Genomic DNA, 13,949 nt, shown 5'->3' with positions numbered 1-13,949 from the left:
AACTCTCAAGTTTTCAAGCTATTTGTTCAGATTCAGAAATGCTTAATAACTATAGTCTGTTTTGAAAGAAAAACCTAACTCTATGAATAGCATGCATACAGAATCCAAATTCCAAACATCATAAGTAATCTTGACAAAGATTAAAAAGGCTTGCATAATTAAAATATCCTCCTGATTTGCATGACTTGATCATTAAATTTTAATAACCTAAGTCCTTAAACTATTAAAGGATGCAATTCAAGAAATAATAAGATAGTAATACTAAGTTTTCGATATTGAAACCAAAGGAACAATGACAGGACCAAAATTGTTCTAATTACAAGAATCTTGATGAAGATCTCCATGGCCTCTTCTGCTGTGCAGCCACCATAACAGATTGCTCAATGAGTTCTCTTCATCAACAAAACTTGTCAACTCCCTAATCTTCTTCAATGCAGCTTCATTATCATAAATTCCTTCCATTGCATAAACCAACCACTTCCATGTTTCTTCAACACCATCCCTATTCAAATAAGGCATAGCCCACTCCACAACCTCCTTCACAAAACCAACATTGGAAAACAAGAACTCCGTAATAGGCAGAATTGGAAGAACTTGATTGACAAGCCTATGCTCTTTACAAGCCAGTGGAGCAAACCAAGTTCTACTTTCCCTCTTGTTAGACCATAGAATGCCCATTAACCTATTCTCCATTGTAAACTCATCACTACATTTACTATCATCCATCTTTAAATGGCCCCACATTTGAGCAGCATGAATTTCCAATGATGCAAGAGTTGAACCAATAGCAACAAGATTTGCATCATTATATGCCAAACCCATCAACGCTGCTGAATAATATGCATTCACAGCTTCACCCCTATCCATTTGATCTCTTCCATCAACACTCTCCTCTAGCCCTGAATCCCAAGAGTGTAACATGAACAGATCAAAACACCTTAAACGCGTACATTTAGATTTTGAATCTTTTCCTTCCAAGTTCATGAAATCTTCCATGAGTGAATATGCTTCTGACCTGTACTTGTTACCCCAATTCGGATCGATCTTAGCAAGAACTGCGATTCCATACACAAAGTACCCCAGAAGAGAATGAGGATTGTCGTAAAATTCAGGCTCAAATTCCTCTTCAATATCATCAGAACCGAATTTAGTAATAAGCCCTCTCCATTGCTTTTCATAGAAAAATCCATTCCCTTTAAAAGTGCCATCTAACCATGGCTGAATGGTTTCTTTCAAGAATTTCTTAACAAGTGAAATCAAGTCAAGAAAACCAACTTCCTCAGCTATCATTGCAAGCCTTGCTGCCCTTGCAATCGATCTGCCATAATAGTAAGATAAAGAAGTACCTATTTTTGAAGAACAAAGAGCACCAACATCTTTACAAAGAGCTTGTTTGATTTCATCATAGGAATCTTGATTGACACCTCTAGTAGAGTGCCAAGTTACAGGAACATGTTCAGCTTCCAACAACCATGAATCTCCAACAACACCAATAAGGTCCCCATCAATGCTTCTATACTTAAAATATTTAAGAACAGTCACATTACCCTCATCTTTAGACAGAAGTTGAAGATGGAGAGGATGAGCTAACATCAACAAATTACCAAGCCCTTTCTTCTCCCATTTGTATTCAACACAATATGGCTTAGTGAAGATAGCCTCTCCAGAAACAGGGTAGCAAAAGCTGTACCTGTCAAGAACAACCTCGCTTTTTGAACTTGAATCTGGCATAACTGCTATCCGAACCATCAGAGGAGACTCATCAGAAGAAATATTGGAGAAAGTGAGTTTCATGTCAAGGCTGAAGCTAAATATGGTTGGTGAAGAAGTATAGATAAGCCATTTCTGACCATTTTCAAGCTGAAGGGTATACTTAATTGGTGAAGCATTTGAAGAAAAAGAAGAGATTTTATGGATGGAGGTTATGGAAAGAGATGCATTTTGAGACAGAGAAACGGTAACACAAGGGATTCCCCTAACAAGGAAGAAAGTGAGATTAGATGAAGGAAAATCCAGAGTGACACTGAGATCACTGAAGGAAGATATAACATGGTGGGAAGGAGTACTTGTTGTGGAAGTGATAGTGAGATCAGGAGTGAAGACTTGGTGCATGGAATGAGAGGAGACAGAGAGAGAAGGGTAGCAGAGAGAAACAGAGGAATCAGAGGGTTTGATGAGGTATGGGTGAATGTACTCTTGTATGTTGCCATCGTTGAGGACGAAGTTCTGGAAGAATGAGTGTGTAGGCAAAGGAGAAGAGAGAAGGTTTTCAGAGAAGAACTTTGAAGGGTCAGGGAGCACTTCAGAGTTTGTAAGTGGAAAGTGAAAAGGTTGTTCATCATCTAACTGTGTTGTTTTTGCCATTATCTGCATCTGCATGCATGCAGTGACTTTGAATTCTAGTCTGAAATTTAGGTACCACATAAGGAATATATATAACGTGGGAATGTGACATAACTAACACTTTTAAGATCACTCGTTGCCTCTTCCTCTTCTTTAACCCAGAAAAGATAACTTAGACCCATTTTAATTTAATTACTATAATTACTCTTAAGTGAGCCTTTTGGATTTTCTATGTACTAATACCCTAATAAAATAGAGGATCCATTCCCAAAATATTTTGCGATAATCACATCTGGGTAATCGGAGTATATTTACAAGAGTTTGGTGGCATCTTAAAAATTGCTTGATGAAAGGATTTTTTAGTTTGGGTGGGTAAACAACTTAATTAAGTTATTTTTGAAGAAATAGCTTAAATAATAGATACTTATATTAAAAATAACTTATAAATAAATTATTTTATATTTAATTTTTTAGTTCTAAAAATATTTATTTTAAGAGAAAAGTGATAAAAAAAATTTATTATGAAAATAGTTATTATTTTTAACTTCTCCTTAAGTACCAAAATAATTTTTTAAAAAGTTACAATTCTGTTTTGAAAATTGTACCAAACATTAATACTATGACCCCGTTTGGAAAGTAGCAGAAGCTACTTTTTTTTATTTTGAATTATAAAAAGTCAGAATCTAGGTGTTTGGCGCAATTTTACAAAAAGCTTTTAACTTCACAAAAAGTTAATTTACAGCTTTTTGAAGAAGTAGAAATATACGACTTCTCTACTTCTCGATAAGTCATTTTACCACTTTCTTAAAAAAAATTAATATCAAAACAAAAAAAATTACTGACCCTTCTTGACTCTGTAAAAAATACTGATTCTTTACCACTATTTTCACGCAAGGTCCGCTAGAAGCACTGGCCTTCCACCATCATTTCACCATTGTTCTCACGCAATGTTCCAAACCTCACCAACTATATATATTCCTTCTAAGTATTTTTTTTATCATTTTATCACTCTATTTTTTATTATTAAATTTGTATTTAACTGTAGTATGAAATTTTAGTTTTAATTTTATTTTTTTTACATGTGATTTTATAACTTACTATTATTTTCATAGTTAATTATAGCAAATTCTTGACCTCAATAAAGGAGAATAGAGTTTTAACAGGAGTAAAAAAAATAAAAAACAGTAACAAAATATACATTGACACACATTTTATATTTATTTTTTATTTTCACCTACTATATCATACACAATATTAGTGATTAGATTATGTAAAATCAACATTCAATATTAAAAAGTATTTGTTATCATCGTTATTTTAATATTCATTCTTTTCTGTAAATAAATTTTATTTTTTGAGTTATTTATCCAAACATTACAACTTTAAAATAAGTATTTTTATAACTAAAAATTCAAACACAAAATAACTTATTTATAAATTGAAATTAATAAAAGTTCTTATAAGTTATTCTTATTTATAAGCTGAAATTAATAAAAAACCTTATTTATAAGTTATTTACTCAAACAAACTGAGCCTATACCTTTTCATAAGTTAAGAGTTAAAAAAAAATCACTTATGATGAAAGGATTTTGTTATTTATTCAAACTGGGCCTATATCTATGAATAGCATGCATAAAAATCCAAATTCCAAACTTCATAAGTAATCTTGACAAAGATCAAAAAGCTTGCATAATTAAAATATCCTCCTGATTTGCATTACTTGATCATTAAATTTAAATAACCTAAGTCGTTAAACTATTAAAGGGTGCAATTCAAGAAATAATAAGATAGTAATACTAAGTTTTCGATATTGAAACCACAGGAACAATGACAGGACCAACATCGTTTTAATTTCAAGAATCTTGATGATGATCTCCATGGCCTCTTCTGCTGTGCAGCCACCATAACAGATTGCTCAATGAGTTTCCTTTTTCATCATCAAAATTTATCAACTCCCTAATCTTCTTCGATGCATCTTCATTATCATAAATTCCTTCCATTGCATAAACCAACTGTTGTAATAAATTAATTTCCATAACCCAGATCATCTATATTGAATCACCAAAATATTATAATGCGGAAGCGTACCTGAATTCATAAACATGAATTATGATTGGAAGAGTTTGGATCTTGTAGTTCTTTTGATCTTTCTCAACCAAGCCTTCTGTATTCTAGGCGGCTAAACTGCAACTCTTTTGACGGAGAAAGAGCAACAAATGCGGCTTTGGTATATTGGGGACCGAAACCCTGAAGGTCTATTTATATTTGAGCATGACACCCATTAAATCCTAAAGGCCAAATAAAATAGTATCTAAAGCCCAAAAGATAATATATCTAAAATCCAAAAAAGATAATTATCTAAAGAACAAAAGATAATATCCGGTTTTATTCTCATTTAATTCAAAATCAAAAGTAATAATGACTTATTCAATTAGCATTTATAACAATAAATGAGATCATCATTATATAAGTCATTTAATTTGAAATAGCATCATTTGTGATTATAATTGATATATGTATTGCCCACAAATAAGTTAGGAAATTAAATAGTTTCCTAACAATCTCCCACTTGGGCTATACATATATTATTTCTTGACATAATCACATTTTATAAACTTTATGCGTGCACCTGAATGCTATTTCTTTCATTACTTTAACAATCTGGTCCGTCTCATACATTAGATATGGAACTACCGCAGCTTTTATCACATTAAATGCCGTGACTAAACCACGTCAATCACCACCCTAATATACTTAACGACATAGATCAAATTTGGATGAGTAATATGAAAATTACATACCAAGTAATCTCATGCATGTCTATTTCCAGCTGGTCCAACTTTATTGAGATCAAACACAATACAAATATTGCAAAATGAACATTTCATATAACATGAAATAAACCATCAACTTAATTCTGCAGAAAAATTACTCAATATCTGTCATAGGACATATAGCATAAAATAAACTCCCACTAAACCAAGGCATCACAAATATTGACACCCATACGAGCAGTGTGCTCATGAAAGACTTTAGGGATAAATCCCTTGATTATTGAGTCTGCTAGCATATACTCTGTTCCTATATGTCCTATGGAAATCTGTTTTTCTTAAACTTTCTCCTTGACAACTAAGAACTTGATGTCTGTATGCTTCGATTTTGTCAAGCTCTTATTGTTGTTGGAGTATAATACTGCTGACTTATTGTCACAAAATATCTTTAATGGTCTTTCAATGTCATTTACTATATGAAGCTCAATGACAAAGTTTCGCAACCATATGCCATGAAATCGGAATCAGAGTACCTAATGATCTCCAAAATTTTCTGATCTCCGATAAATAAGCATGTAATTCTTTGTTCTCTTTAGATAATGCATTACGCATTTAACAGCTATCCAATTATCCATATTCGGATTGCTCAAGTATCTACCTAACACTCCCACTATAAATGATATATCGGAATGTATGTAGACTTGAGCATACATTAAATTTTCTAGTGCTAATGCATAAGATTTATCATGCATTGCTATCCTCTCAAGATCATTTTCAAGGCATTGTTTGAGACTGAACTTGTCTCCTTTAGTTACGAGTGTGTCCATTGATCTACAACTTTTCATGCCATATCTACTTAAAATCTTATCGATATAGTTCTTTTATGATAATCCAAGAATACCTTGAAAACGATCTCTTAATATTTCGATTCCTAATACAAAAGAGGCATCACCAAAATCTTTCATTTCGAATTTGTCCGATAGAAATTTTTTAGTTTCATGTTACTATCATCCATATTTAAATGGCACCACATTTGAGCAGCATGAATTTCCAATGCTGCAATGAACCAATAGCAACAAAATTTGCATCATTATATGCCAAACCCATCAACGCTGCTGAATAATATGCATTCACAGCTTCACCACTATTCAATTGATATCTTCCATTAGCACTATCCTCTAGCCCTGAATCCCAAGAGTGTAACATGAACAGATCAAAACATCTTAAACGTGTATATTTAGATTTTGAATCTTTTCCTCCCAAGTTCATGAAATCTTCCATGAGTGAATATGCTTCTGACCTATACTTCTTACCCCAATTCGGATCAATCTTCGTAAGAACAGCAATTCCATATACAAAATACCCCAGTTGAACATGATGACTGTCGTAAAATGCAAACCCAGATTCTGCTCCTGAACTATCAGCACCTAGTCTAGTAATAAGACCTCCCCATTGCTTTTCATACAGAAATCCATTCCCTCTTAAAAGTGCCATCTAATCATGGCTGAATGGTTTCTTTCAAGAATTTCTTAACAAGTGAAATCAAGTCAAGAAAACCAACCTCTTCAGCTATCAATGCAAACCTTGCTGCCTTTGCAATCGATTTGCCATAATAGTAAGATGAAGTATTAGCTATTTTTGACGAACAAAGAGCACCAACATCTTTACAAAGAGCTTGTTTGATTTCATCGTAGGAGTCTTGATTGACACCTCTAGTAGAGTGCCAAGTTACAGGAACATGTTCTGCTTCCAACAACCATGAATCTCCAAGAACCCCAACAAGGGCCCCATCAATGCTTCTATATTTAAAATATTTAAGAACAGTCACATTACTCCCATCTTTAGACAGAAGTTGAAGGTGGAGAGGATGAGCCAACATCAACAAACTACCAAACCCTTTCTTCTCCCATTTGTATTCAACATAATATGGCTTAGTGAAGATAGCCTCTCCAGAAACAGGGCAGCAAAAGCTGTACCTGTCAAGAACAACCTCACTTTTGAACTTGAATCTGGCATAACTGCTATCCGAACCATCCCAGGAGCCTCATCAGAAGAAATATTGGAGAAAGTGAGTTTCATGTCAAGGCTGAAGCTAAATATGGTTGGTGAAGAAGTATAGATAAGCCATTTCTGACCATTTTCAAGCTGAAGGGTATACTTAATTGGTGAAGCATTTGAAGAAAAAGAAGATATTTTATGGATGGAGGTTATAGAAAAAGATTCATGTTGAGACAAAAAAACAGTAACATAGGGGCATCCCCTAACAAGGAAGAAAGTGAGATTAGATGAAGGAAAATCCAGAGTGACACTGAGATCACTGAAGGAAGATATAACATGGTGGGAAGGAGTACTTGTTGAGGAAGAGATAGTGAGATCAGGAGTAAAGACTTGTTGCATGGAATCAGAGGAGACAGAGAGAGAAGGGTAGCAGAGAGAAACAGAGGAATCAGAGGGTATGAGGTAAGGATGAATGTACTCATGTGTGTGGCCATGGTTGAGGACGAAGTTCTGGAAGAATGAGTTTGTAGGCAAAGGAGAAGAGAGAAGGTTTTCAGAGAAGAACTTTGAAGGGTCAGGGAGCACTTTGGAGTTTGCTAGTGGGAAGTGAAAAGGTTCTTCATCATCTAACTGTGTTGTGTTTGCCATTATCTGCATCTGCATGCATGCAGTGATAGGAACTGGTTTTATATATAATGTGAGATACTTATGATGACTTTTTGCCTCTCCCTCTTATTCAACACAGAAAAAGATAAACTGATTTTAAGTTAATTAGTATAGTTACTCTTTAAGTGAGCCTGTTGGATTTTCTATGTATCAGTACCTAATACAGTAATAATCGCATCTGGATAATTGCACTACATTTATAAGGGTTTGGTGGCATGTTAAAAGTTATCTTTTATGTAAATGTGTTTGGCCCTGCCGTTTGCACAGAAGTGGATTATTCTCGAAAAAAATAAGTTTTGAGAGTTGGAGATTGGTATCAATGAAGAAAAAGGTACATAAGTATTGGCTAGTTGGATTTTTTTCGGTGATATAAATTATATGACTACGTAAAAATGATGTCATTTTTCACAATAAGATGATAGAGATAAGAGATTGCGTAAAAAAATTCTTTTCATATGTTACAGAATGGTGTTTTAAATAACTCATGTTGATGGTAATATTAAAAATGACATAAAAATTATACAACTATTATGTTTTGCTTATCTTTAATGCTCTACATGTGTGCTGAGCTCTTTCTTTAAAAAAAAAATATAGTAAAAAATTTAATATATTTAAATAATTTTCTTTTTACAATTTTTAATTATTATCGTTACATAAAATTATAAGGTTGAAACTTGAAAGTGATTGAGTAAGTTAAATATAAATTTGACTTTACTTATTAACAACAAAATCTATTCATAAAATTCGAACTCAGAGTTGAGATATAATTAAGATACTATATTAGGATTTATCTTAATATATTGCACTCGAATTTTAATCTTGGCAAATGTATGTGATGTATGAAAATCCTTAAAAAATATTGATTGTATAAATGTAGAGTGTGTAAATTTATGATGTGACGTCTAAAATTAGAGGTTGTTCAATTTATCTAAAAAAATTAATATAATTTATAATTTTATATAAATAAATGATAGCTTAATATATGAAAAAAATTAAGTCAATTTATAATCTAATGAACTAAATTTAGCCAAGTTTAATCTGAATTCATTTAATATATCAACTCAAATTTAAAATTAAACTAATCTCCCAAACTCATGAATTTAGTATATTAAGATGTTAACAAGTCAAATTTAAACTAATTCAGTTTAATTTATTTTCGGCTTACATATAAATAACTTTACGTGAATAGTTATTATTTAAAAATATTTTTAAAAAATTTATATTATTATAATGCTAATATATGTTTTTAGAATATAAAATAATTAAATTTTTAGTGAAATTTAAAGTACTTATGATATCATGAATATTGTTTGGTTAAAAATAAAATAAACATATGAAATTAAAATATATTATTAAATTATTAAATTAAAAAAATTAAATTAAAAAAATTGAATTAATAACTGAATAACATAAAAATAACAAATTCTAATAGCTGCTAACATTTTTTATTATTAATTTTTGAGACATTCAAAAATAATTATAAAAAAATTGACTAATCAAACTCGAGGAGTCTAATAAAAAAAAGCAAAAGTAGAGTTTAGAATTTGGAGTTATCTCAACAAACTCTTAATTTTTCTTTCAAAACTCAACTAAAACTTGAGATACACTCCACCATTTATAGTATTCCAATAGAATAGTATATCTTAACTTCCATTCTCAAAGAAACTATAAAACCATTTCAAATGGCATTACCACTGTCACAGCATCATAAGCGGCAACAATGTCTCTGCAACACCCACATAATGCAGCTTCCTTCCTCTTCCCTCAAACTCATTCCACAGTCCTCCCTGATCCTTCCACCTTCTTCTCCTCAAACCTTACCTCTTCTCCATTGCCTACAAACTCTTTCTTCCAAAACTTTGCTCTCAAAAATGGCGACCAACCTGAATACATCCACCCTTACCTCATCAAATCATCATCCTCTTCTCTTTCTATCTCCTTCCCATCTCGCTTCTTCACCTCAGCTTTCATATACCAAGTCTTCATTGCTGATCTCACCATATCTACCTCTGAACATCACAATAATAACAACAATAACAAGCATGTTATCTCTTCCTACAGTGATCTCAGTGTAACTTTGGATATTCCTTCTAACAATCTTAGATTCTTTCTTGTCAGGGGAAGCCCTTATGTCACTGTTTCTATAACTCATCATAAACTGCTTTCCATAAAAAGCATCCATGCCATACTTTCGTTTTCTTCCAATGATTCTCTTACTAAGTATACCATTAAGCTTAACAATGGCCAAACCTGGCTTATATACGCATCTTCGCCAATCAAATTTAGTCACACCCTCTCTCAGATTATTTCTGATGAGTTTTCTGGTGTAATTCGGATAGCAGTGTTGCCTGATGATTCAAGTTCTAATAAGTATGAGGAAATTCTTGACAGGTTCAGTTCTTGTTATCCGGTGTCTGGTGATGTTGCACTTAACACGGATTCATCTAGTGTTGAATATAATTGGGAGAAGAAAGGTGATGGTGATTTGTTAATGTTAGCACACCCTCTTCATCTTCTACTTTTGTCTAAGAGTGATGATGATTCTCACAATAATGTTACCATTCTTGATGATTTCAAGTATAGAAGCATTGATGGGGACCTTGTTGGTGTTATTGGAGATTCATGGTTATTGAAAACTGATCCTGTTTCTGTGAATTGGCATTCAAACAGAGGTGTCAAAGAAGAATCCTATGATGAAATCAAATCAGCTCTTTCTAAAGATGTTGAGGATCTAGATTCTTCTGCAATAACAACAACTTCATCTTACTTTTATGGGAAATTGATAGCAAGGGCAGCAAGGTTGGCTTTGATAGCTGAAGAAGTTGATTTTCTTGATGTGATTCCTGTGGTTAAGAAGTTCTTGAATGAAACCATTACTCCATGGCTAGATGGAACTTTCAATGGGAATGGATTTCTATATGATGAGAAATGGGGTGGAATTATTACCAAACAAGGTTCTACTGATTCAGGTGCTGATTTTGGTTTTGGAGTTTACAATGATCACCATTATCATTTGGGATACTTTCTCTATGGAATTGGAGTGCTTGCAAAGATTAATCCAAAATGGGGTAAGAAGTACAAGCCACAAGCCTATTCACTTATGTCAGATTTTATGAACTTAGGAGGAGGAAAAACAGAACATTATCATTCAACTTTGAATCATCATTATCATTACACACGTCTAAGGTGTTTTGATCTTTACAAATTGCATTCTTGGGCCGGAGGACTAACCGAATTCGCGGACGGAAGGAATCAAGAGAGCACAAGTGAAGCTATAAACGCATACTATTCAGCAGCATTGTTGGGTTTGGCATATAATGATACAGAACTTGTTTCATTAGGATCAACTCTTACAGCATTGGAAATTCATGCAGCTAAAATGTGGTGGCACGTGAATGGAGGAGATAGTAATATGTATGAAGAAGATTTTGTAAAAGAGAATAAGTTAATTGGGGTTCTATGGTCTAATAAGAGGGACAGTGGATTATGGTTTGCACCTCCTGTGTGCAAAGAGTGTAGGCTTGGATTTCAGCTTATGCCATTGGTACCTGTTTCCGAATTCTTATTTTCTTATAATAGAGAAGGTGTTGGAGAAGGGTGGAAGGGATTTGTGTATGCATTGGAAGGAGTTTATGATAATGAAAGTGCTTTGAAGAAGATTAGAAGCTTGAAGGGTTTTGATGATGGGAATTCATTTACTAATCTGCTATGGTGGATTCATAGCAGAGGTAGTTATGATGATGATGACAGAATAATAGAAGAATTTTGTGACGAAAAACAGGTCTTATCATTTGGTCATTACAGCCATTAATTAAGCTAAGTATTCTTAATAATGATTTCAATATCTCATCTAAATTTAATATATTGTAACTCCTTTCATTTATACCATTGTTATATGAATAAGAACAAGTTATTGTATTATGAAAATTTTGATGATTACAATTAGGAAGGAAACTGATGTATCAGAACTTTTTGTTGTCACTTTGATTATCAAACACTCTACGGCTTATTAATTTTGGCATACTTATGGCATGAATAGAAAAAGTAGTTAATTAAATCCAATTGAATATGCATGGTTCCATGAAACGTGATCAAGTGGAATATTAAACACCAAACGAGCCAACTAATTAAGTGTCATTCGTGGCAATAATATAAGGTGAAATTTGACCACTAAGGAATAATTAAAAATGTAAATAAAAACAAATGTACACGTTATTATCTAAATCAAAATCAAATAAACAGGCAATAACAATAGGGAAAATGGAATAAAATGATCATACATGCATGCAATAATAGAAATTAAATAAAATAATACACAGTAACATATTCTCATATGCTCATATATAAATTTGGCCATGGAAATATTATACCTAGACATTTTTATTTCCTTCAAAGTTCCAAAAGCTGAATATTTTTACAACTTCATTCATTCATAACTATATCAGTTTAAGCCGTTGAAATAAGTGATTTTACGAGCCATAAAAACATAGTAACAACAATAACAATGGGGAGAGAGGTGATCAACAAGGCTGTGGTTACAAACAAGAGAGCCATGGCAGTTGGAACCCATATAGGGCTAAATAGAATTATGAGAGGCGAAAAAATGATGATAAGCATGATGGCTATGCCTATAAGAAAGAGAAGCACGCTGATTGCAAGCATTATTAAGGGACGAAGGAACCTCAATAAGGGAGTGATAACGAAGAGTTCAATGAACTTTTCTGGGTTTGCAAGAAGGTTTTGAAGAACTTGAAGAACGGATGCTGCAATCGATAGTAGAGTGGTTAGAGAGAGGAGAAGGGAGGGGTCCAATAAGGAGCTTGAAACACCATCTGCGGTGGTAGAAACGGTGCCTGTGACGGCTGTGAGAGTATCTGTGATGATGTTCTTGTTGCTGGAACCAGAAGAGTTGTTGATGGGGGCAGTTACAGTTTCTGTTACTGCCGTGGTGATACCATCTGTGATGTTGTTGACGGGGTTGACGGGGGCAGTTACAGTTGCCGTGATGATATCTGTGATGTTGTTGATGGGGTTGACGGGGGCAGTTACAGTTTCTGTTACTGGCGTGGTGATACCATCCGTGATGTTGTTGACGGGGGCAGTTACAGTTTCTGTTACTGCTGACATGATACCATCTGTGATGTTGTTGACGGGGTTGACGGGGGCAGTTACAGTTTCTGTTACTGCCGTGGTGATACCATCTGCCGTGGTGATATCTGTGATATTGTTGACGGGGGCAGTTACAGTTTCTGTAACTGCCGAGGTGATACCATCTGTGATGTTGTTGACGGGGTTGACGGGGACAGTTACAGTTTCTGTTACTGCCGTGGTGATGCCATCCGTGATGTTGTTGATGGGGGCAGTTACAGTTTCCGTGATGTTGTTGCCTGTGACGGCTGTGAGAGTATCTGTGATGATGTTCTTGTTGCTGGAACCAGCAGAGTTGTTGACGGGGGCAGTTACAGTTTCTGTAACTGCCGTGGTGATACCATCTGTGATGTTGTTGATGGGGGCAGTGACAGAACTTACCGTATCTGTAACTGCTGTGGTGATACCTTTTGTGATGTTGTGTAACATTTTGTTTCTTTGATAAGATTTCAGGATTAGTTAGCTGTAATGGAGGGAACATACAGGATTTAATATATAGATATCAATCATATCATCAAGTTAAAGGTTGGTCAGTCCCAAAATAATATAAAGACGCAATGTCTTTTTATAAAGATAATTTTTAACAATTAAAATTTAATACATATAATAGATTAAATTGTATTATTTTTGTTAAAATTAGGTTAGATAAATTGATTTGACTAAAAAATAATGAATCAAATTTTGAATTAATTTAAATTAATATTATTTTTTATAAAAAATGACTACAATACTCTATTAAAACATGACTTAATCGATTATATATGTTAAATTTTAATTACTGAAAAACATTTTTAAAAAAAGACATTTTAAGCGTCTTTATCTGAGTAACTCCCTAATAATAGACTTATAATACCTAATAGATGAATAAATCTAAAGTATAATATAAAATTCACTACAGTAGATGAATTTTTAATTGTTTTTATTGGGTTTATATTTTTAACATTTCTTTTAATTAAATTTTAGAAATTTTTTTAAAGAATTTCATTTTTTTTTCTTTGTGTTAGTATTAACTGAAATATTAAC

General features: G+C 33.2%; 2 protein-coding genes and 1 pseudogene across 2 annotated transcripts; 1 reads left to right on the top strand and 2 right to left on the bottom strand.

Moving 5' to 3' along the window:
- Window positions 1–312: 312 nt before the first annotated feature.
- LOC107486227 (probable endo-1,3(4)-beta-glucanase ARB_01444) lies at window positions 313–2,364 on the bottom strand. The gene has a single exon (XM_016106782.3). It carries the CDS (start codon window positions 2,362–2,364, stop codon window positions 313–315), a length of 2,052 nt encoding a protein of 683 aa, XP_015962268.3.
- Window positions 2,365–6,075: 3,711 nt separating this feature from the next.
- On the bottom strand, window positions 6,076–7,760 carry LOC107486228 (ascus wall endo-1,3(4)-beta-glucanase-like; annotated as a pseudogene).
- A 1,738-nt stretch (window positions 7,761–9,498) lies between these two features.
- Window positions 9,499–11,589, top strand: LOC107486229 (probable endo-1,3(4)-beta-glucanase ARB_01444). Its single transcript, XM_052260729.1, has 2 exons — window positions 9,499–9,905; window positions 9,984–11,589. The coding sequence occupies exons 1-2, from the start codon at window positions 9,499–9,501 to the stop codon at window positions 11,587–11,589; spliced, it is 2,013 nt and encodes a 670-aa protein (XP_052116689.1).
- The last annotated feature ends 2,360 nt before the right edge of the window (window positions 11,590–13,949 follow it).

This window comes from Arachis duranensis, chromosome 4, assembly GCF_000817695.3.
Source record: "Arachis duranensis cultivar V14167 chromosome 4, aradu.V14167.gnm2.J7QH, whole genome shotgun sequence".
NCBI classification, from domain to species: domain Eukaryota; kingdom Viridiplantae; phylum Streptophyta; class Magnoliopsida; order Fabales; family Fabaceae; genus Arachis; species Arachis duranensis.
The sequence above is the reverse complement of the archived record's forward strand: the minus strand, read 5'-3'. Positions and strand labels throughout refer to the sequence as shown.

Coding starts and splice junctions, on each gene's coding strand:
- LOC107486227 (XM_016106782.3), bottom strand. CDS start 2,364: ATGGCAAAAACAACACAGTTAGATGATGAACAACCTTTTCACTTTCCA.
- LOC107486229 (XM_052260729.1), top strand. CDS start 9,499: ATGTCTCTGCAACACCCACATAATGCAGCTTCCTTCCTCTTCCCTCAA. Junction 9,906..9,983: donor TTTCTTGTCAGGGGAAGCCC/TTATGTCACTGT, acceptor GTTTTCTTCCAA/TGATTCTCTTACTAAGTATA.